We start from the raw sequence: 25,215 nt of genomic DNA, 5'->3' as shown, positions 1-25,215 counted from the left end.
TCTGTGATGCCAACCCAGGTTTTAAGACGATCAATTAAAATAGCGTGATCAACGGTATCAAATGCAGCACTCAAATCTAAAAGAATTAAACTGATGCTCTCTCCTCTACCTGAGGCTAAAAGAAGGTCATTAGAGACTCTGAGGAGAGCTGTTTCAGTGCTGTGTAGTGCTTTAGAACCAGACTGCAATTTCTCAAAGATGTCATTTCCATTTATAAAACTTAAAATCTGATCAGAAACAACTTTCTCTAAAACTTTGGATAAAAAGGGAAGCTTTGAGATTGGTCTGAAGTTGTTAAAATCATCAATGCTTAAATTAGGCTTTTTTTTTTAAAGAGGTTGGATCACAGCATGTTTAAAACAAGGAGGGACAACACCTTTTGACAAGGACAGGTTAATGATGGATAAAATGCTGGGCCCAACTGTGCTAAAAACATCTTTGAGGAATTTGGTGGGCATGACATGAAGACTGCACATGGTTGTTTTCATGTGAGATAAAACATCAGCTAAAGAGGAGAGAGATAAAGGAGTAAAATTAGTAAAACAATTAAAGCACTTGGGAAATTCTCTTCTTACAGTAATGGTGTGACTCGGAGCAACTGTTTGATTTCTTATGTCATTGACCTTTTTAACAAAGTGATTTAAAAACAGTTCACACAGTTCTGTAGAGGCATCATCAAAGTGACAGGGCTTAGGGTTAGTAATTGAGTCTAAAACCTTAAATAAAACTCTAGGATTGGATTGATTTTTTTGTAATAATGTTAGAATAAAAAGCTGTCCTTGCTTCTTTGACTGCTTGTTGATAGGATTTAAGACCTTCTTTCCATGTGAGATAAAATACATTTATATAGAGTATATAGAGTATTTGGGGTGCTCAGATCCTGATTAAGCAGAGGTCTATTACTGTAAAACTACTAGAAACACATAACTGCAGTATTTTCTTGACATACATTAATATTACAATGGGTGTTTATTTTGAGTTCAACCTATGTACATCATCCTGTTTTAGTAAAAGCTGTGCACTTAATCAAAGGTGTTAATTAATGGCTGGAAATAGTTTGCCAGAGTTCATAGTTTTCATTTTCTTTAAAAAAAAAACTATGACAAAAACGTTACAATTTAAAGATATACAATGTTTGTAAAAGAGAAATTACAGCTTTGTGATCCATTTTCACAGAATTGTGACACTGCTGGACTCTGGGTTTGTGCCACAGCCCAAGAAATGTGTTTGGTTTTACCACAACAAACGCACGAAGTGGAGAAGCCCAGTACATCTGTGGCTCATTATTTCAAACTGTAGTTCCTGCCTATTTTCATCAATGAATATTAATCACTTTCATCCACAATGAATTTGTTATTTGGCTGATGGGCTGAAAGGAACTTACCCAGCCTGACCTGAAGCATCATCCCCCCAGTTATGAATAATGAAGTTAAATACTAGAGGAGCAAAGGCTGTTGTTGTGCAGGCCCAGTGTTCCTACTCTGAAACCCACTAGTCCCTCACTATTTCACAAGTGACTTATAACAATTCTCAGAATACACTGCAGAGACTTTAGAGACTTAATATTTTAACGGTTTGAGCATGAAGTGCTAAAATAAAATCATTGTGATGCAAGCAGTTCATGTGCTGTATGTTGTGTATGAAAAACTGTTTTTAGTTTACTTATTTTTGTCTGTTTATTAGTGACATACAAATTCATGGAACTTTGTCTTCTCAGACTGTCCTGAGTCTTTTGTAAATTAAAGCACATATGAATATTAGAAGAAAGATGTTTGTTTTCCTTCTTTGTTTCATACCAACAGCAAAACAAAGACTTGTAATATTCTCTCTGCAATTATCGTGCAGCTCAGTGGGAGAGAAGATGTGCTGAGATGTCAGATTGTGCCAAGCACATGCAACATAATTCTTCTGAGTGATATAAACAGTTCTTATAGGATAATGACAATGATATATGAAAAACATGGTTAATGTTGATTCAGTGACTTATATGTGAATTAGACTGACTATACTGTAAGTGGGGGGAAGGCGCTACTATTTTATACTACCCCCTGAGGACCTGGAGCAGGATGTATAAACATTTTGTACACACAAAAACAATGCATGAGGTAGATCGTTTTCCAAACATGCTTCATGCATTCTTTACATCATTAGTAAAGATGTTTATTCCTCCAGCAAGCCATGTCTGGCACGGAATAACATATCACCTGATGAATATGAAGGTACATTCAAAAACAACCTTTTCTTTTAGCCAGTTCTTTTTTTTCCTTGTTCACCTATATTGTGCTATTTTTTTAACATTAACACAATAACTGAGTCTCCACAGAATGATTGTAGGCCTTATAGGCCTTATATTTTGTTCCTAATTGGGCACATAAAAGCTGCAGCCATATGTATTGCTAGGAGGTAAAAATTTTTTATTTATTTATTTATTTTTATTATTCTTATTTGCAGACTCACTTGTAGTTTATCACCTCAACCATGCTCTTTTTACGTAGTACTACAATTATATTCAGACTGTGTTTCACGAACTATAATCATCATCTATCTTACCCAGATGTGAGTGTGAAAATTAGGCTTTTACACCAACAAAATTTTGCAATAAGGACAAGTAAAAGTGAGTTATGTGTTTGCAAAGCTTTAAGAAAAGAGTGCACATGCACATTTCTGACCTTGTATGCACAGTTTTGTTGTAGATGTGACTTTGGTTTCTGGTCCATGGTGAAGTAAAACAAACAGAAAAAGACCAGAATCAATAAAATAGGTTTTGGTAAGCTGTGGTCTGTCAGTCTACACCAGGATATGCTATTGGATGTATTGTTTAGTTTGGACACCTTCCTGGTTAGATAGATGATAAATCCTAAAGGCTGTGGCGATCCCCTCATTTTTCCACTGGAAGCACTATGAGGATTGTTGTGGAATAATTGCCACGTCTAGCTTTAATGGCCACTTCAGGATGAGTGGACATTAAGAAATTAATGGCATTCCTTTAATCCAAGCCACAGTGTGTGTTAAATACTAATAATCCAATTTAACATGCTAACAAAGAGCATTCAGTTCAGAACACACACTCTCACTGTGCCACTGGCATGGAAGTCAGACTCTGCTCATCCAAGACAGATATATAGGTTAGGACATGTAGAACATAATGTTAGGTGGCTAGACTCCATCACTCTCCACATGGAAACATCCAACCTACTCAACAGGGAATGGGGAGTGACGTTACTAACCCTGACAACATTTCACCAGCGGAGGAGGGGCTTTTAAAATGCTGTTAGCAGCCAGCAGCAAGCAGCAGCAAAGCTCTCTGGAAAGTGTTTGTGCGCAGGCATGCGGCAAAAGAATGAACAAAGTACTGACGCTATAAGTATCTCTCTGATTTATGGTGTATGTTGGACAAGTCTTTTTGTGAGAATAGTGTGTCTTATAACTGAAGCTGGGCTGCCTGAACTGGCTCTCAGGCTTTACATCATTTACCTTAAATTTGTTGTTCAGACTTTAAAGTTTTTTGCTATTAGATGCAAAAAGCTCCGTCTGAACTGCATACTCTTACAAAAATCCTAAGTTTTACCATTCAGACTTAAGGGTATGTTTTGTTTTGGTTTTTTTTCCATCTCATACCTGTGGAGAGCTTTTCTCCCCTAATATAACTGTTATCAAATGTAAATAGGCTTTCTCCAGGAGTAGTTTCTCAGACTTTTCCTGTTGCATAACCTCAGCACAAAAATAATTTTCCAACATGACAGGTTGGCTGATCAAATTTTCATAAACTTTATCTGATATTAAGTTATTTTTAGAAAATTGCTGATTTTGCTTTAAAACATCAGTCCTATTCAGGCCTAAGATTCAGTCAAGCGCACACACACATGTGCACACGGCTGTTGCCGTTGCTCTATAAACAACTGCAGCAGCTGTGTGATGTACAGTATGTGAATGGTTATGTAGTGAATAAAATCTGTTTCACTGTCATTTTACTTCTGAAAGCTTTTTAATACTGTTTTGCATTGTTACTTTTATATTTAAAGAGTGTTTTCATTTTTTTCATTATATGTGGCACACCCTTTTAAATTCACAGGATGCAGACATCCTCTGACACTGAAGGTGGTACATTTTCATTTTTGCTTTAGATTTTACTGAATTTGTTTACAAATGTTTACCTTTCTGTCAGAGTCCCTCCTTCTTGTCCTCCCTCTGTCTTCTGTCTCCACCCTCTGCATAACGAGGCAGAGAAAAAGCAAGAGAGTAACAGCAGCAGTCTACATTTACAACCATGCATGCATGCCTGTGTGTGTGTTCTTAGTGTGAGTGAGAGAAAGAAAGGGATGCAGACGTTTTGCAGAGAGGGAGGAGGGAGATTCTGTGGACCTGTCGGGGTCTCTCATGTCACATTTCTACCCTCGGGAGCAGACCCCTCTCTCTCTGACTGGAAAATAACCTGGAAAAACTAAAATGGAAAGCGAAAAAACGGCCCTCTGGAAAACAGCCGAAGCAACACACCTCCTCCTGCTGCTGCTGCTGCCTCAAAGACAGAAGGGGTGAAGTGTTGAAGGGAGAATGACAGACGTTTTTCATTTGTATCTACATAAAACAGCGAAGAAGTGGAGGCTTCTGTGTCAATGTGACAACTGTGGGGGGACAGAAGAGATTTATATATCTAATTGTACAGTTAGTGTTCTTTTGGATTTCTTTAAGGAAAGAGCACATGGGAGGCGAAAGGGGAGGAGAATGTAGAGAGCAGAGATTAGAGTACATAGCAGAGGAGTAAAGAGAACTCCAGAGCAGAGAGCAAAGAGAAGAGGAGGAAGCAAAGGAGAGAAGAAAGAGGAGTAAACCGGCTCCAGATGGGCTCTTGGCATTATTAAACTGTGAGTATAAACATTTTGTCTGCATATAGAGGTAATTGCTGTAATTGAAAATTCAACTATCACTGTTGTTTATCTCCTTGCTGGATTTACTTTGCCTCCACATGTCATTCTCTTTACTTTCTCCTGAATAGATTCTGTCCATTTTATTTGATTTTTTCTGATTCTTCGTGCCCACACTCTGGTCTCTCTGCAGGTCATGTTAGTAACGGTGCAGCAGGGGAAGGAAAGGCCACCGTCACATTAGATTAGAGTCAGAAGACACTCACTGAGGGAGAAATGCGCTTTAAGTGTGATGAGCGCTATGTGGAGGATCTGTGTGAGAGGAGCTGTATATGTTTGTGTGTGCATGCTGGACTGAAGTGCGAGCCAAGCTGACTCAGTGATTGTCAGGAGCTATAGTTTTCCCAACCACACGGAGAAAAACAAAGAGCCATTGTGCATCATGAACACTTGGTCAGACACAGAACAGAAAAGGGAGAAGATAATTATGAATGAAAAACAAGGAAGGATGGAAAAGTACTTTGCACTGTTGGTATACTAAACCAAAAATAAGTCTGGATTGCATCACTATACTTAGAAGCTATTATCATTCTTCACTTTGGATAATCTTCTTTAAACTCTGTGTGAATTATTCCAATGAAAAAAGAGATTTTTTTTAATGCATCTTGCGCTTTAAGCCATGTTTGAAAGCTCAGTTTACAAAGCTGAAGATACTTGTTTTCTAACCAGAGGTTAAGAAGACATCACTGTCAAAACATGGATGTGCAGTAAATATAAGCCCACAGCCTGGTGAGCCATTTGGCCAAGCACAAAGAAACAATAAATAGATGAAAACAGACATTTAAGAGGCAGAAAAACATTACTGTGTCTAAAACTGATTAAATCCACCTACCAGTACCTGCAAAGCTTGCCAATATATACATATGTTAAATCTATAAAAGGCAAGTTGCATAATATGACAAATATATTGGTTGTTGGCAGCTGAATTTATTGCCATCCATTTTAGTGCAATCTGTTTTTGTGATTTCATTTTGCTAATCTCCTTTAGCTTTTCCTCAGTGACATAATTTACCTGTAACGTGCCCTCACCGTATGTTCAATATGAATGCGTTCATGTACTTGATTTTGCCTATATGGCAGTGTGTTGTTTCTTTTTCACTTCATGGTAAAAAATAGATATTTGGAAATGATCTTAACCTTCTGGCATTCCTGCAAAACTGCAGGAACAACCTGAAGCATCCTGCCTACGACCCCTCTGGAATGCCAAAGGGTTAGACGATTTGGAGGCTAGTTTGTTGGTGAAAAGTGATAAAACAGCATCCATGTATATGCCAAAGTATGGGTTTTTCCCAGGAGAATATGACATGGTGTCAAGATGACAAGTGTTTGCCACTTTACCTGTCAGTGGTAGTAATCTTCTTGCTGATTGGTGTATCAGCTGTAATTGAAGACGGAAAATGTTCAGTTGCAATTAATAAAACTCCAGTTAAATAGTCAACTTTGACCAGATCTATTCATGATACCATATAATCAGAATGATAAAGCTAAATGTATATTAATTTATACTAAATTTACAGGTCCACCTGTAAGATATAAAGATAGATAGATAGATAGATAGATAGATAGATAGATAGATAGATAGATAGATAGATAGATAGATAGATAGATAGATAGATAGATAGATAGATAGATAGATAGATAGATAGATAGATAGATAGATAGATAGATAGATAGGGACAGTAGCAATAATGAGCTAGCTGCAGTCCAAGGGTCTTACACTAACATTGCATAACTGATGTGCCTGATAGTAAATTATGGGATGATTTTTTACTACATGCACCTGCTCTAACATCAAGGCCAATCTGTTCAGTTTTTTTCTTTGAAGGTTAAAATGGTGCAACTGATAAAGTCAGGTTTTATCTCTAAAGATGTGTAGTAGTGGTAAATTCCGAAAATATTACATTAAAAAGGGACCAGTAATATCTTGAAACCATTCATAATGAAACAAATGCACTTTGTTGTAGCATACAGTAATCCAATAGTTTTTACATTCAAAGACAGAGAAAAGAAAGTGGAAGAAAAAAGGGCAGTCACGTCCTGCAGCATTTACATGCAACATCACAAAATGACCCTGACAGTCCATGAATTTAGAAGTGCTTGGAGGTTGTGTTGTGTTCGTTTGTGTTAAAGTGCGCTGCCATGTTGTGCGATTCATTTTTCTGCTGTTTCCTCTTGCACTTGTCTTGATGACACATTGCTTCCTGACTCTTTTGTTACTTTTACAACATTGTTCTGGATCTGAGGTTTTTTTATGCAAATAAAGGAGAGATGATAGGAAACAAAATGCATCCTGTTTGATGCATGTTTTCAAAAATATGACAGACAAAATGCACATTTATTCTGCAATGCACTCCTCGCTTTTCTTCGCAGGTCAACATTGCTGCACTTCTGTATTTTTACAGCTGAAAACATGCTCAGAAATTAGGCCAGTTTGATCTTCTCTGAGAGCGTCATCAATTTTTCATGTGTTGGAGTTTAAACTACTGTCTTTACAGCCCTGCATCATCACCATACATTTAGGTTTTGGCATATATATTTTGACAAAGTTAAACGAATTAATCTTTAAAGGCATCTTTTTATTTTTTAAATACGTGTGTCAGACTTTTCTCGTTGTCTACATACAATAATTTGCCAGGTTGCAATAATTAATAAAGGGTCATGATGGAGTAAACCCTGCGTGAGAAGATATGTAATGAGAAGAGTTTAAAGTTGTCAGCCAGGGAAATCAACACATTTGCTAAATGAAAGTGTTACAAAAATAGAAAACATGCCTGTGTCCTTTTAAATTGCAGCTTGACTCAGTCTATAACAGGATTAATGTTCATGTCTGATGAGTTTGATTTTATCATTAAGTGCCAACAATATGAAATCCTAGAAGTGAAATTTAATATAGAAAAACTTATTGAGAAGCTTTGCAAACTTTTGGTGTAATTAGAGAGTCAAGCTGCGGGCATCGTTCAGGTTTAATATGTCCCTTGAGCAGGTGCTGCATCATTCGGTAGGTTTTTACAATTATGAAGAAAATAAAAGTGACTCAGCAAAGAGATTTTTATTGATCTTTGAGAATAAAGAGGAATGGAAATGTTTCACACAGTATGACCTTATCATAGATTATCACACTATTAAAACTACATACACATCACTGGACCCATGCAAAGCTGTCAGCTAGATAAATATGAAAGATTTTTGAGGCTTGAAAGATAAAGAATTACATGGCAAATTGAATATAAGATAATTTTTTTTTTCAGCAGAACTACTTTCAACTTTTGTTTAAGTTATTAATATTTCTCTATGAGCCTTTAGATTTGTTGAAAAGAGCCTTTAATTTAAATATTTTTCTCATTAGCACTCAGAGGATAACAGACATCCCACCAAACTTCTTCCTCTTTTTTGTAAATTTCAATTCCAAACCTGTATAAATCTTGAAGTAATTTCAGATTATCAGTTAATAAAAAGCCAGACAGTGTGGAAAAAATAAATGCATATGTTAAACCTCAAGTATCTTACTTTAGCTAATTTAAAACATCAAAGCTGCAAGTGTCATTTAATGATGAGCTCATTTACAAAGCCATGTAGTCAAAGCCAAAACCATAAAAGAATGTATTCTGTGTTTTTCTTTTTTGTGGCCAAGCTGCATGCAACATGACAAGGTACCAGACTAAGTATCAGTGGATGCTTAAGGCTGGGCGTATGAATGGGATAAAAGGCTGCTTAAGTATTGAAACTCCACCTTATTTCTGTTTTGTTTTTTGTTTTTTTTTTGCTTTTTTCATCATTAGATGGACATTTAATTTTTCTGCGGTACCTTAGTTTTAGTATGTGCAACTTAAGCGGATCTCTACATCTTTCAGCATTATCTATTAGCTTTGCTTTATCAAAATCTCCATCTTACAATATGTCAGTTATTAGTCTATGGCAGCAGCATCATGTTGTGCTCCCTGACTGGCAAGATCTTGCAGTGGCATGTAAAATTTAACTATTTATTGCCATCTAGTGGTTGAATAACTTTTCTTTTTCTCTTTTTGTTCCTTACACCCTCCAACAATTTATCTACCATTTCATGCACTCTTTAGTTTTTAATGTGCTACTGTTGTAGCTTGCTTTCAGTAGGATGAGTCTGCATTTTTATTGCATAGATCTTCATTGTTTGAGATAAAACAAAAATAGAACCATTCATGAGTACTGTGTTGGGTAAAGAAAAATAAACCATCTGGTTTTAAAGCTGTTGGGAAAACTGTTTGGAAAGGTTTGTAAGCTACCATCCTTATCTTCCTGAAGGAAACAAAACTTCAGGAATTATCCTAATCAAGGGAGAAACTTAATAACTAAAGCTACAGTGTAACTGATTGGTTTATAGAAAAACACAATGAAAGTCAGCTTCAGTTTTGGAGACAGCTCTGTATTTGCAGTGAAGAGTTTGCATTCTTCCATGCTGCACAAGTAACAAGAAAAAACATTTGCAGATGGAGCTCATCAGTGTCATGGATTTCCTCTCAGTATACCACAACAACTCAGCCTCAAGCTGAGATTTGGGACACTTATCCATGATGACATTGCGTGAGCACTGAGGGACACCCACCCTGTAGCACATGCACTATAGGGGTCAAGTGTGTGCTGCTGGTGGCTGCCTGACGAATGCATTATCTAGGCAAAACTCGACAGTAGTCAGCACAGAAAAAATAGGGCAGGGGTTATATTACAATAGTAAAAACAATGAAATTCAAGCCATTGTTTTCTTTTTATCTTCCTATATTGCACATCATTTCATTAGTTATCTAACAAATGAAAAACAAAAAAGATAGTGTGGTGCATGTTTAATAATCTGTAGCTCACTGCGTCCCAACAGTGCTGCTTCCTGACACGCTCCTATGTTAATGACTTCTGTGCTACTAAATGTGTTTGTACATGTTACACTGATATTGCAGAGTATTTACAAACTGGTGTGAATGCATACTTTATGTTTTTTTTTTTATAGTGTTTTAGTAAATAGGTTTCCCTAAGGCAGGAATGTCTCATTGTTGATTTTTATGTAAACCCCACTGGAAACCTGCTCAGGCATGTTGATAATGACAGTGAACACTTGGCGAAGGGATTGATGGGTAAGGTATCATACTTTCCAAAGTACTCTGTGATTAACTCGCAATTTGTCAAATTGCGAGTTAATCACCACGGCCCGTTTCTATAAAAAAACATATTTAAGCTGTGGATAAATGGAAAAACTGGTTATATATTATATATCTTTTATAGGGCCTTTCAGCATGAAGTAAAATATAGTGAGCATAGTCTTTTCTCATAAATACCGCTGACTGAAGTTATGAATCACATGCGAGTAAGATTTTAGAAATATAAAATGACGGGAATGCAAACCAGAATCTAAACAAAGATGCTTATTAATAAAAAAGGTGAAATCTAAAGCAAATTTAAGTTTTTTAAGCTATTATTGTGTTCTTTCATCACTTTCATCATTGTGTTTTGAATGAAGATCAATAGCCAGATGTGTCTTTAAATCATATCTGTGTAAACGCACATTATTTCAAGAGGATCATTATCTGTAAATATTTCTTAACTTGTGATTCTTCCTCACATTTCTGTTGTTCTTCGTTTTTTGTTTGTTTGTTTTTGGTTGTTTTTTTTCCATCACCCTTCTCACAGTGTTCTTCTTTCACCTCCACCCCAAAATCTTTTAATCCAGGGGAGTAATGATAAAGTGATCCAGCCGTCTTCAGAAGAATATCTGAACAATGAGCGCTCCAACTGCAGGAAGCCCAACCATGGAAGTGAAAGTGGTCTCCCAGGAGATGGCGTTGCTTAGCAACATATTGGCGGCTTACACCTTCATTGCAGGTACATAAGAGATTTAAAATTTGGACCAAAAAGCTGCTAATTTACTAAAAAGAATATAATCTAATAGTAGGGTCGAGCTAACATGCTCCTGGCAGTGCAAGTTCAACATGTATTTATTAGCTTAAAGGTAGAAAAATAGGTACTAGGGTCATGTGTGGTAATAAGAAGGTGGAAGCATACTAAAGGTTTTAACAGAAGATGGATGTCAGAGTCTGAAAAACCCATGTATGCAAAAAGCAAAGAAAATGGAAGTTTCAGTTTCAGAGAGAGAGAGAGGAGGACGAAGATTAAATATGATTAACTTCCCTGTAAATTCTTAAATATATGACATTTTCCTTGCAGATCAACCCGAGAGGACAGCGCTGGTATTCCTCGGTGGCGTGTGTGTCGGCCTTCTTGTCACACTGTGTGCCATCGTCTTCCAGATACACTGTCGAGCAGACTGTCACTATGGCAACAGTAATGACCTTCACCGTCGCCACAGGGTCAGACATCATCGAAGTCGCCAGCACAGCTGTGCACAGCATCAACCCGGTGACGGTAACCCAGACCACGCTACTGCTGTAGTTGTGGCCTCTGGAGGGACCGGGCCCGGTGGGGACAGCGAGACAGAGGACTGGGATGACACATCTGACTTGTCGGCACGGAGACGCAGACGCTTCGAGAGAGCTCTGTTGAACGCCACCATGTTTACATCAACTGAGGGTATCTCTCACAATGACACAAAAGATGATACTTCTAAGTTTATGTTCTTGAGATTTTTGTGGAATTTGGGTGACCTAAGCCTCGCACACGCACACGCACATGCTCTAAATAATAAATAGAATAAATGTTGGGATCTGAGCAAAAACCTAAAGGTTATGTGAACAGACACAGTGTGAAAGTCTTTGAAACTTTCTGTGTGTGTGTGTGTGTGTGTGTGTGTGTGTGTGTGTGTGTGTGTGTGTGTGTGTGTGTGTGTGTGTGTGTGTGTGTGCAAGTCTTAACTTTCTGTGTTTTTGATTTTGTAAGTGTGTGTCTTTTCAGAGCTGGACCGGGCCCAGCGGCTAGAAGAGCGTGAACGGATTCTCAGAGAGATCTGGATGAATGGACAACCAGACATCAGTACAGTCACTCAAAGCCTCAACAGATACTACTGATGCAAAAGCAAAAAGAAAGACAAACACAGATTTTCTTGCCGATGGATGACAGGTGAAAAAACTGGGATCATGTGCAAACTGGGACAATGTATTGACAGTTTGCATTGCACCAAAGAGAGCCTCATTAAACTGTTACTGACAGTGCTGCCTGAAGCAGCCTCTCTACTGTGGGAACAAGGGCAACACATGAACTGTGATGGCTCAGTCCTCCAGAACTGGATGACATTGGTAGGTTTAGAGGAAAAAAAGCCCAGAAAAGATTTGAGGACACAAAGGGAACTACAGAGCACATTTTGCCAACACTGTTGTCATCCGCGGCTGATATTTCAAATATTCTTTTATATCTTACTGCTGTTATAAATCAAGTGGGATATTCTGACTTTTTCATTTTAATATGTGCTTTTCTAGTTACAGGAGGGAAAATGTTTCATGTCCAGTCAGAATTATATGACTGGGTTGTTCCATTGTTCTCATTTGCTATAATCACAGTGTAAATACTGGAGATTATTTGTTCAATTAAATGTTGCGGAAGGAGGGAAAAAAGTCAAATGGAAGAGTTGCAAGTGGTTCTAAAACTGCTCGCTAAAGGAGAAAACCCCATGTAAAGATGGAGATGTGCATACTGGTGCTTTTTGCTGCTGCAATTCTGAATGACCCGTAGCGATGATTGCACACTATACAAGCAGGACACAAAAACAGCACAGATAGCTTATCAGCTCTGCAGGCTAGCAGCTAATCAGCTGTATGTTTTGTAGCACATATAAGCTTAACAATCTTAATCTTTGAGAAGATCATGTTTGTTTAGTTAATATATTGAACAATTTTATTTCATGTGTTTTGTGAAAACTGTTTTTACATGTTTAGTAAATTCTCATTTTTAAAACCTTAGATTAGCGGTTCACATTTTTTTGAACACCTTTTAACTGTCTCAGGATATGTTGCATATGCATTTCCTCAAGATGCAGTTTGGACACAAAATAATCTGCTATAATCACTAAATTCAACTAAATGCATCTGCAAATCACAGGAGACCAGGTGGTCCAGAACAGTGGTGCTTACCGTTAAGATTACTGGCAAAACAAAAAAAAACTAGATTTCCAAGCCTGACCACAGAATGTTCAAAATGTTGAATTAGACTGTTGGATATTCTTAATGTTTCTTCTAATTACTGCAACTCAAACCTGTGTTTTATTTCTAAAAGGTCTTTTTTTTAGTTTCTTATAAAGAGTAAAAATTCCTGAGTTTCTCTAATAAATATTTGCACTTTCTTTTTTAATCAAAACAGATGAGTATATCTCATCCCAGTCAGCTCCAAAATGTAACGGCATCTTTTGGCCATGTTCTCATTCCTGTGTAGTTTTATGAAATCAGGCTTTGCATTTTTAGACAACAACAATTTATACACACTGCACCAATCAAATAATATCTGTGGCAAAGGTAGAGCTCCATTCACTTATTAAAATCTGTCAAATCTACATGTACTCTGTGTGGCAGGTGGCTCAGCTGATTAGGTGGGTTTTCTGTGTGTAGAGACTTAGGATCTCCATGGTGATGGACTCTGGTTTGAGTCCCAACCCAGAGCCATTTGCTGCATGTCATTTGCTTCTCCACTTTGCTTTCCTTCTTGTTTGTTGTCAGCAGAGCAAACAAAAACTTTTTAAAATTTTCCATAAATTTCTGTGTCATGGGCACCATAACTTTACTTTCTGTCTGCAAACGGAGAAATAAGGTTGTGACTCAATGAGAACTTTGCACTCACGCTTAAAACAAAGCAGTAGTGGTTGTAAGGAAAATTGTTTACATCTTCTGTCATCTAAAAATCAATCTAAACTTTTGTCCAGTTTTTCTTCTTTGTTGTAGAACTATTTTTTGTACCTGTGCTACTGTGACTAAATGATCTTTCTTTATTTTTAATGTAAGGTTGGATAAGGTGAACAGTATATATTCCACAAAAATGTCATCTATGTGAAACAAAGTTAAAAAAAACAAAACAAAAAAAAAACAAACAAACATGAAAACAAACATGAAAAAACTAGTTATGAGTGTTCTCACAGCACAAAACACTTTCACTTCTTTTCGTATGGATGGACTTTCTTTTACTGGCTCCCGGTTAGTTTTAATGTTTCATCTTATCTTTCAGACCTCTTACAACCATACATGCCTTCTAAATCATTCAGACTGATCGTCATTTGCTTTTTCTGAGTTTGAATCTTGTGCACAGAGAAAAAAAGTTTTGCTGCTGTCGCCCTGAAATGATGTTAGGCAGGTTTGAGCACCTCCTGTTTTTCAGTCTGGTCTTAAAACACATTTTTTATTTGTTGGCTTTTAATTCTGTATGAGTTTGAATGTCTGGGGTTTTTGTGTGTGTGTGTGTGTGTTTTCCTATTTATTTATTTTTATTGTATTAATACTCTGTTATTTCATTTTGATGTTTGTGCTGCTTTGATTGCTTCATTAAAAAGAAAAGTACAGCAGTTTGGTCAGCAGCAGCTGTTTTAAATGTGTTTCATAAATAAACCTGACTTCACTTGACTTGGCATCTTGACACCTTTGCTGATATGACCAGGCAATTTTGTCAGCATCACTTCTAATGTCTTATTTTCTAATGCACATGTGATGAACGAATGAACAAATAAATAAATAAATAAAGCAAGTGATCAACCTGTGCTGTCCTCACAAACAGCATTCATGGTTCCTTGTTGAAAATGACTTTATAAGACTGCACAGTGGGCGTGGTGGGAGGAGTTTCATGCAGATAACATGTGGTTGTCATTTATATTAATGGATATTTGTACAGTATATTTAACACATTTTGATAACTGAACAGATCATTTTACATGTGATAGCTCAAATGATGAAATTAATGATGCTGCAAGAAATATATAAGTGTTCAGCAGAGATCAACAGATCAGTTCAGATAAGCTAAACAAATTAGATCTGCACAGCAAACATGTTCAGAATCAGTTTGCTCAAAATCATAACACAATCTGTCAAAAAAACAACAACAACAACAACAAAAAAACATCCAACCTAAACTATAAACCTGGTTTTCACAGATTCTTCTTATTTGTACAACCCTACCCACAAAGGCCTTCACATACAGGTATCATTACCTACCAGGTGCTCATTTAGAAGTTAAGTTAGCTAAGCCTAAACCTGATTTGCGCATATCCAGAATCAAACTATTCACACACAAATCAGAATCTTCAATAGATTAATACCATGTGTCAGTTTATTTATAGCTTTGTAATGGTGAATCCAGGAAGAGGACGAAAACAATAAAGAAAAGGAGGAGGAAGATGGGAAAGCACAAGAAAAGATCCACCTGTGATGGTTGTGGGAATGTGTTCATTTTCATTAGGTAGTCACCTTTATATAAAAAAATTTAAAAAGTTTGTGCAGGAGGGCTTCCTGGATGAATCTTTTCTTGTCTAAGGTGTTTTTTGTATATAGTGCACAAAAACTCCAAGGCATTCCCCTTTAAAAACAATGAAAATGCTGGTAAAGTCATGGTGACATTTAAAAACACCAACATGTTTCATCCCACTGGGCTTCGTCAGGGAGTCAGACAGATTTGATGAGTTCAAGGTGTGTCTTTATAGTGGAATTCCACCAATGGGAATTCTCTACTGTCATGGAAATTTTTATCAATTGCACTCCCCCCAAAGAAAACAGAAAAAACTACACAGAACTGCAAACATGAATGCCTTATTTCACCAGGAGATGGCGTACTCTAACATGTCAGGATGCTCCCATTAAACCATAAAATGCCCACACCAGTAGTCAAACAACACATCATAATACGGAGGATCACCTGACCATTTCTGTAAGAAAACAATATCAGAACTGTTCACATGACTATTTACACAAATAATTTACAAAAAACAGTAAAATCTAGCTCCTCATTCAGAGCAGGTTATTTAGTGGTCTGTAATTTTCAATAATTCCAAAAGCCTCCCTTTGATTCAGTTTGCTTTGTCTATCACCCTTTCTTATGTTAATGGAGATATGATCAGTTCCATATGCTGTAATGTTGATGGATCACTGTTGTGGTGCTCCAAGAAATTTATGGCCATAGTCTAGTTCACATTACCTGTATGGATTCACTGCATATTTTTGTTCTGGTAATCTGTCTTGCAAATATCTTTTAGTTCTACTAATGCAAAAAAAAAAAAAAAACTTTACATCCTGGACATTCTGACCTATAAATGACAAATGTGGTTTTACAGTTTATGAAATAATTAATAGTATTCTTTCTGAAAGATACAGTCTGTAAATGCTCCACAACATATTAAACACATAAAAATATAAAGCATTTTGAAGAAGTGCAGTATGTGTGTCCACCTGGGAGACTTCCTGCGAATTCGTCCATCTGACAGGTATCACAGATAATTGAGTCACTGAGGTCCCCAACCTGAGAAAAAATAGCATGACAGATATTCAAATATTCAAGCTGTACATCAGTTTATTTACTCTATCTATTGCTCTGTTTGTTGCAGTAGGTGTCACCTGGGAGCAGGAGAGACCAACAAGTCCTCCAAGTTCATCTACTGAGTTATTTCAAATCATCAATCAGACTTACTCAAATCATTTAGTGTCTTTCAGATTTCAGTTTTTTGCTGAATCCCTCTGACACAATTTAGTGGAAAGTCAACTTAAAAGATTAAAGTTGTGCAACGACCTTTTGTGATTATTAACCTCTTTTTTTTGTAAAAGCATCCTTACTGCATGGTGACTGCACGGTGGTGTGGTGGTTGTTGTTGGGGCATTTCTGTGTAGAGTTTGCATGTTCTCCCTGTGTATTGGGGGGTTCTCCCCAGGTTCTCCGGCTTCCTCCCACCGTCTAAAGACATGCATCTTAGGTTAACTGGTCACTCTAACTTCTCCCTATGAGTGTGTGTGTGAATGTCCTGTTATGACCTGTCAAGGATGTTCCCAGCCTCTCACCTGAGTTACTTCCTGTGTTATGGCAGAATTTAGACAGTGTTGTTGCTGGAATGATCCGTGTTATTGGCACCAGATCAATGTTAATGAGAGAGACACCAGCACTGGTTTTTGAGTTGCATAAGTGGTAAAAACAATACCAGAGAATGACTTATTTTTTATATTCCTAATATAAACCAAAATGACATATTAAAATGTATAATTAATTGTATTGTTTTAAAACAATTTAGTAAAATGTAAAATTACTTTTGAATAAACCAAATATTTATTTGGGACAACTTAAATCTTTTATGTAAATTTTCCATGAGCCAGAGTAATTTAGATTTTTTATTTAAAAGATCCTACTAAAAGCTGAGGTTACATTAAGTTAAATGTTCCATGTTCAACTAAATGTATTATTTACATTGAGTAGTAGACTTATTGTACAGTAATGACTGCAGACTTGATCTGATCCAAAAGGCTCTTTATGAAAGATAACTGGAACTCTTTATTTTATTTTATTATTTTTTAAATGAGCCATTGGCAAAGTCAACACACTAAAACCACTTTGGGTGGATGCTTGTGTGCATCAGCATCAGTGTTATATCGCTTTAACGGGACGGTCGGGCGGTGACGTTGGGACGGAGCTGCAGAGCGGGCTACCGCAGCTGGACCGACTCCCTACCGGGACTAGAACGAGACCAGCCTACAGACTGCTACTGCTGTTAATCTGAGGGGCTGTCTGGGTTCTCATGCCGCTATGAGAGACTACACGGCCACTCCGAGCAATGGAGGCGCCTGCATGCCGTGTTGCCAAGTTTGCGTGTTCGCCTTTACCGCATTTCTCATCGTTGCAGAGAGGACGGCGCGTGAGTCCTACCTGGGACACACACACACACACACACGTACATGCGCGCGCGCATACACACTTAGATATACAAAAACACACATGCACATATAATCTGATTCGATGCGTCAGTTTGTGTTGCTTGTTTGTGATGATTATAAACTCAGTAATGTTTTATGTCATTTAGTTGTGTGTGCGTACCTTTTTGACCAGTGTGTTATGTAGCTATTGAGCGCGTGAGAGCTACAGTGGCCAGAGAAGAGATACACAGCCAGATAAATAAGATCTGGTTTCATTTAAAGTCTCCAACACAAAGTTGTACATTTGTTTTCTTCAATATTTTTTTCTGTTGTGTTGTCATGAATAATAGAGCCACACCAACATCTGCAGTCAGTGTGCCTCTTTCCTATTTTTAAACAGTCCATGTTATGGAATACTGCATGCCGTAAAACTGCTGACTCATGGTGGAATCTGTCCTGTTTTAGACTCTGAAACCATTTCAGAGACTGGATGGTGTCTCTTGAATAAAATACAAGGCCTCGTCACATTTCAGCGCTCTTTTTTTTTTCTTCTTCTTTTTTTTTTCTTTTTTTTTTTTTGGAAGTGCATGAATGGACGAGGGGATGGGATGGGCGTATACCCCAAGATGAGGCCTAGTCTGCCCGGACAGCCCGCTGGTAGCTAAAGAGGTTCATATTACACGTACGGTGGGCTGGAGGGAGGCAGAGCTGCAGGGAGAGTGATGTAGGGAGCTGAGAAGTGGAGGAGAGGCATCAGCAGCTGTTGCCAATAAAGCTATGTCAAGTACAGAACAAAGGTCATTCGAAAGAGTATGGCCACTACTACACAGTACACACCAAAATATGTTTGTTTTTGGTAATCAATAGACTACTTGAAACATTTCAACTCTGAACACCACAGTGTAAACACTAATACACAAAATACTAGGGGTGCATTCAAATCTATAACTGTAGATGCAACATCCACCATTCAGAGAGAAAAAGTAAATGCCCCCCAAAATCTATTAAAAAAAACAAAACAAAAAAACAGGGCTTTGTTCATGAATTATGTGAAAAGTCTTTACTGCCATTTTACTTGATTCCAGTAGAGATTTCGGTCCCTATTTAATTTGAATAAAACAGACCTTTAGTCTGAGTTTACATGTTTTTCCCATGTACGTGTGGGTTCTCTCCAGGCACTCTGGCTTCTTCCCACCATCCAAAGACAGATAGATGGATGGATGGATGGATGGATGGATGATGGATGATGGATGGATGAATGGATGGATGGATGGATGGATGGATGGATGGATGGATGATGGATGGATGGATGGATGGATGGATGGATGGATGATGGATGGATGGATGGATGGATGGATGGATGGATGGATGATGGATGGATGGATGGATGGATGGATGGATGGATGGATGATGGATGGATGGATGGATGGATGGATGGATGGATGGATGGATGGATGGATGAATGATGGATGGATGGATGGATGGATGGATGGATGATGGATGGATGGATGGATGGATGGATGGATGGATGGATGGATGGATGATGGATGGATGGATGAATGGATGAATGATTGATGAATGGATGGATAATTGATGGATGGATGGATGGATGATGGATGGATGGATGAATGGATGAATGATTGATGAATGGATGGATAATTGATGGATGGATGGATGGATGGATGAATGGATGGATGGATGGATGAATGGATGGATGGATGGATGATGGATGGATGGATGGATGGATGGATGATGGATGGATGGATGAATGGATGAATGATTGATGAATGGATGGATAATTGATGGATGGATGGATGGATGAATGGATGGATGATGGATGGATGGATAGATGGATGGATGGATGAATGGATGATGGATGGATGGATGATGGATGGATGGATGGATGGATGGATGGATGGATGGATGATGGATGGATGGATGGATGGATGGATGGATGGATGGATGATGGATGGATGGATGGATGGATGGATGGATGGATGGATGGATCAATAAAACAGACTGGTCTGCAGCTGTGATGTTAGAAGCAGACAAAAGATGAAGGCTATAAAAAAGTGATACAGAATGTTTTGTTATTTTCAGTAGCTGGTGTCAATCTAAATATTTTGTCATAAGTGTTTACATGCCAAAAAAATTCACACTGTACGCTGAGTCCAGCTTAAAGAGACATTTGTCACCTATAGTAATCATTTCTTCAAATAGTATATGATGCTCATGATCTTGCGCACAAGTTCATGTTTTGGTTTAACTGTCCACTGACTTCACCAATATGGCTCAGTTTGTCTAGTTCAATATGGCCCTAAGAAAAATTAATCTTTAATCTTAAGTAGGACTGCATGAAATTAGAAAAATATGCATTATCGTGGCATTATGTTTCACATCTGGAATTACTTGTCTGTGTTAGATTCTAACAAAAGTCCATCATTGATCATTTGTTTCTGTGCATTTTTTGTTTGTCTTATAAGTGTTTTTGGTCTTTTTCCAGTGATCTACTGCTTTGTTTATTATCTATGGGTGGGTCACAACTACTGCTATGCCCATCTTGCTGGCTTCACTGCCCTGTTCCTGCTGCCAGGTGACACCTACTGCAACAAACAGATCAATAGACAGAGTAAATAAACTGATGTACAGCTTGATTTAAATGTTTGTCATGCTGTTTTTTCTCAGGTTGGGGACCTCAGTGGCTCAGTTATCTGTGGTACCTGTCAGATGGACGAATTCGCAGGAAGTCTCTCAGGTGGACACACATACTGCACCTGGGAATCTTCAAAAGGTGGGCAGGCTTAAATGTTGTATGTATTTAATATGTTGTGGACACATGGAATACATCCATAATCTAAACTCTTACTGGTTATTTCAGAGAGTAGGGTTAGGGTTTGAACTCTCTTCATGTTTAATAATGAATTAATAATGTATTCTGATGATCATGACCACAATAACTGTCTTTTTGCCTCTTCATTTGCCACCATGTTTGGCCTTGGCAGGCTGTTGGAGTGTATGCGCCTGCCAGATGAGGATGTGTATGGTGAGATCATGCAGCAGGCTGACGCATCTGCCTTACGACTGTTTGAGGCCTTGGTGGTCACCCTCCCTGAGACGCTGCTCCAGACCTATGTGCTGTTGATAATGACAGTGAACACTTGGCGAAGGGATTGATGGGTAAGGTATCATACTTTCCAAAGTACTCTGTGATTAACTCGCAATTTGTCAAATTGCGAGTTAATCACCACGGCCCGTTTCTATAAAAAAACATATTTAAGCTGTGGATAAATGGAAAAACTGGTTATATATTATATATCTTTTATAGGGCCTTTCAGCATGAAGTAAAATATAGTGAGCATAGTCTTTTCTCATAAATACCGCTGACTGAAGTTATGAATCACATGCGAGTAAGATTTTAGAAATATAAAATGACGGGAATGCAAACCAGAATCTAAACAAAGATGCTTATTAATAAAAAAGGTGAAATCTAAAGCAAATTTAAGTTTTTTAAGCTATTATTGTGTTCTTTCATCACTTTCATCATTGTGTTTTGAATGAAGATCAATAGCCAGATGTGTCTTTAAATCATATCTGTGTAAACGCACATTATTTCAAGAGGATCATTATCTGTAAATATTTCTTAACTTGTGATTCTTCCTCACATTTCTGTTGTTCTTCGTTTTTTGTTTGTTTGTTTTTGGTTGTTTTTTTTCCATCACCCTTCTCACAGTGTTCTTCTTTCACCTCCACCCCAAAATCTTTTAATCCAGGGGAGTAATGATAAAGTGATCCAGCCGTCTTCAGAAGAATATCTGAACAATGAGCGCTCCAACTGCAGGAAGCCCAACCATGGAAGTGAAAGTGGTCTCCCAGGAGATGGCGTTGCTTAGCAACATATTGGCGGCTTACACCTTCATTGCAGGTACATAAGAGATTTAAAATTTGGACCAAAAAGCTGCTAATTTACTAAAAAGAATATAATCTAATAGTAGGGTCGAGCTAACATGCTCCTGGCAGTGCAAGTTCAACATGTATTTATTAGCTTAAAGGTAGAAAAATAGGTACTAGGGTCATGTGTGGTAATAAGAAGGTGGAAGCATACTAAAGGTTTTAACAGAAGATGGATGTCAGAGTCTGAAAAACTCATGTATGCAAAAAGCAAAGAAAATGGAAGTTTCAGTTTCAGAGAGAGAGAGGAGGACGAAGATTAAATATGATTAACTTCCCTGTAAATTCTTAAATATATGACATTTTCCTTGCAGATCAACCCGAGAGGACAGCGCTGGTATTCCTCGGTGGCGTGTGTGTCGGCCTTCTTGTCACACTGTGTGCCATCGTCTTCCAGATACACTGTCGAGCAGACTGTCACTATGGCAACAGTAATGACCTTCACCGTCGCCACAGGGTCAGACATCATCGAAGTCGCCAGCACAGCTGTGCACAGCATCAACCCGGTGACGGTAACCCAGACCACGCTACTGCTGTAGTTGTGGCCTCTGGAGGGACCGGGCCCGGTGGGGACAGCGAGACAGAGGACTGGGATGACACATCTGACTTGTCGGCACGGAGACGCAGACGCTTCGAGAGAGCTCTGTTGAACGCCACCATGTTTACATCAACTGAGGGTATCTCTCACAATGACACAAAAGATGATACTTCTAAGTTTATGTTCTTGAGATTTTTGTGGAATTTGGGTGACCTAAGCCTCGCACACGCACACGCACATGCTCTAAATAATAAATAGAATAAATGTTGGGATCTGAGCAAAAACCTAAAGGTTATGTGAACAGACACAGTGTGAAAGTCTTTGAAACTTTCTGTGTGTGTGTGTGTGTGTGTGTGTGTGTGTGTGTGTGTGTGTGTGTGTGTGTGTGTGTGTGTGTGTGTGTGTGTGTGTGTGTGTGCAAGTCTTAACTTTCTGTGTTTTTGATTTTGTAAGTGTGTGTCTTTTCAGAGCTGGACCGGGCCCAGCGGCTAGAAGAGCGTGAACGGATTCTCAGAGAGATCTGGATGAATGGACAACCAGACATCAGTACAGTCACTCAAAGCCTCAACAGATACTACTGATGCAAAAGCAAAAAGAAAGACAAACACAGATTTTCTTGCCGATGGATGACAGGTGAAAAAACTGGGATCATGTGCAAACTGGGACAATGTATTGACAGTTTGCATTGCACCAAAGAGAGCCTCATTAAACTGTTACTGACAGTGCTGCCTGAAGCAGCCTCTCTACTGTGGGAACAAGGGCAACACATGAACTGTGATGGCTCAGTCCTCCAGAACTGGATGACATTGGTAGGTTTAGAGGAAAAAAAGCCCAGAAAAGATTTGAGGACACAAAGGGAACTACAGAGCACATTTTGCCAACACTGTTGTCATCCGCGGCTGATATTTCAAATATTCTTTTATATCTTACTGCTGTTATAAATCAAGTGGGATATTCTGACTTTTTCATTTTAATATGTGCTTTTCTAGTTACAGGAGGGAAAATGTTTCATGTCCAGTCAGAATTATATGACTGGGTTGTTCCATTGTTCTCATTTGCTATAATCACAGTGTAAATACTGGAGATTATTTGTTCAATTAAATGTTGCGGAAGGAGGGAAAAAAGTCAAATGGAAGAGTTGCAAGTGGTTCTAAAACTGCTCGCTAAAGGAGAAAACCCCATGTAAAGATGGAGATGTGCATACTGGTGCTTTTTGCTGCTGCAATTCTGAATGACCCGTAGCGATGATTGCACACTATACAAGCAGGACACAAAAACAGCACAGATAGCTTATCAGCTCTGCAGGCTAGCAGCTAATCAGCTGTATGTTTTGTAGCACATATAAGCTTAACAATCTTAATCTTTGAGAAGATCATGTTTGTTTAGTTAATATATTGAACAATTTTATTTCATGTGTTTTGTGAAAACTGTTTTTACATGTTTAGTAAATTCTCATTTTTAAAACCTTAGATTAGCGGTTCACATTTTTTTGAACACCTTTTAACTGTCTCAGGATATGTTGCATATGCATTTCCTCAAGATGCAGTTTGGACACAAAATAATCTGCTATAATCACTAAATTCAACTAAATGCATCTGCAAATCACAGGAGACCAGGTGGTCCAGAACAGTGGTGCTTACCGTTAAGATTACTGGCAAAACAAAAAAAAACTAGATTTCCAAGCCTGACCACAGAATGTTCAAAATGTTGAATTAGACTGTTGGATATTCTTAATGTTTCTTCTAATTACTGCAACTCAAACCTGTGTTTTATTTCTAAAAGGTCTTTTTTTTAGTTTCTTATAAAGAGTAAAAATTCCTGAGTTTCTCTAATAAATATTTGCACTTTCTTTTTTAATCAAAACAGATGAGTATATCTCATCCCAGTCAGCTCCAAAATGTAACGGCATCTTTTGGCCATGTTCTCATTCCTGTGTAGTTTTATGAAATCAGGCTTTGCATTTTTAGACAACAACAATTTATACACACTGCACCAATCAAATAATATCTGTGGCAAAGGTAGAGCTCCATTCACTTATTAAAATCTGTCAAATCTACATGTACTCTGTGTGGCAGGTGGCTCAGCTGATTAGGTGGGTTTTCTGTGTGTAGAGACTTAGGATCTCCATGGTGATGGACTCTGGTTTGAGTCCCAACCCAGAGCCATTTGCTGCATGTCATTTGCTTCTCCACTTTGCTTTCCTTCTTGTTTGTTGTCAGCAGAGCAAACAAAAACTTTTTAAAATTTTCCATAAATTTCTGTGTCATGGGCACCATAACTTTACTTTCTGTCTGCAAACGGAGAAATAAGGTTGTGACTCAATGAGAACTTTGCACTCACGCTTAAAACAAAGCAGTAGTGGTTGTAAGGAAAATTGTTTACATCTTCTGTCATCTAAAAATCAATCTAAACTTTTGTCCAGTTTTTCTTCTTTGTTGTAGAACTATTTTTTGTACCTGTGCTACTGTGACTAAATGATCTTTCTTTATTTTTAATGTAAGGTTGGATAAGGTGAACAGTATATATTCCACAAAAATGTCATCTATGTGAAACAAAGTTAAAAAAAACAAAACAAAAAAAAAAACAAACAAACATGAAAACAAACATGAAAAAACTAGTTATGAGTGTTCTCACAGCACAAAACACTTTCACTTCTTTTCGTATGGATGGACTTTCTTTTACTGGCTCCCGGTTAGTTTTAATGTTTCATCTTATCTTTCAGACCTCTTACAACCATACATGCCTTCTAAATCATTCAGACTGATCGTCATTTGCTTTTTCTGAGTTTGAATCTTGTGCACAGAGAAAAAAAGTTTTGCTGCTGTCGCCCTGAAATGATGTTAGGCAGGTTTGAGCACCTCCTGTTTTTCAGTCTGGTCTTAAAACACATTTTTTATTTGTTGGCTTTTAATTCTGTATGAGTTTGAATGTCTGGGGTTTTTGTGTGTGTGTGTGTGTGTTTTCCTATTTATTTATTTTTATTGTATTAATACTCTGTTATTTCATTTTGATGTTTGTGCTGCTTTGATTGCTT

The 25,215-nt window shown here is 37.8% G+C and overlaps 3 protein-coding genes across 3 annotated transcripts; all 3 read left to right on the top strand.

Moving 5' to 3' along the window:
• Positions 1-4,382: 4,382 nt before the first annotated feature.
• LOC121647684 (protein eva-1 homolog A-like) lies at positions 4,383-14,357 on the top strand. The gene is made up of 4 exons (XM_041997370.1): positions 4,383-4,862; positions 10,575-10,766; positions 11,109-11,471; positions 11,793-14,357. The coding sequence occupies exons 2-4, from the start codon at positions 10,664-10,666 to the stop codon at positions 11,903-11,905; spliced, it is 579 nt and encodes a 192-aa protein (XP_041853304.1). The 5' UTR covers positions 4,383-4,862; positions 10,575-10,663; the 3' UTR covers positions 11,906-14,357.
• A 3,173-nt stretch (positions 14,358-17,530) lies between these two features.
• LOC121650254 (XK-related protein 5-like) lies at positions 17,531-20,869 on the top strand. Its single transcript, XM_042001699.1, has 4 exons — positions 17,531-17,697; positions 20,199-20,288; positions 20,381-20,486; positions 20,698-20,869. The coding sequence occupies exons 1-4, from the start codon at positions 17,589-17,591 to the stop codon at positions 20,867-20,869; spliced, it is 477 nt and encodes a 158-aa protein (XP_041857633.1). The 5' UTR covers positions 17,531-17,588.
• Positions 20,870-21,431: 562 nt separating this feature from the next.
• LOC121644416 (protein eva-1 homolog A-like) lies at positions 21,432-25,215 on the top strand. Its single transcript, XM_041992316.1, has 3 exons — positions 21,432-21,617; positions 21,958-22,320; positions 22,650-25,215. Exons 1-3 carry the CDS (start codon positions 21,515-21,517, stop codon positions 22,760-22,762), a joined length of 579 nt encoding a protein of 192 aa, XP_041848250.1. The 5' UTR covers positions 21,432-21,514; the 3' UTR covers positions 22,763-25,215.

The sequence above is a fragment of the Melanotaenia boesemani genome, chromosome 1, assembly GCF_017639745.1.
Source record: "Melanotaenia boesemani isolate fMelBoe1 chromosome 1, fMelBoe1.pri, whole genome shotgun sequence".
NCBI lineage: Eukaryota > Metazoa > Chordata > Actinopteri > Atheriniformes > Melanotaeniidae > Melanotaenia > Melanotaenia boesemani.
This window is presented reverse-complemented; position numbering and strand designations above follow the sequence as displayed.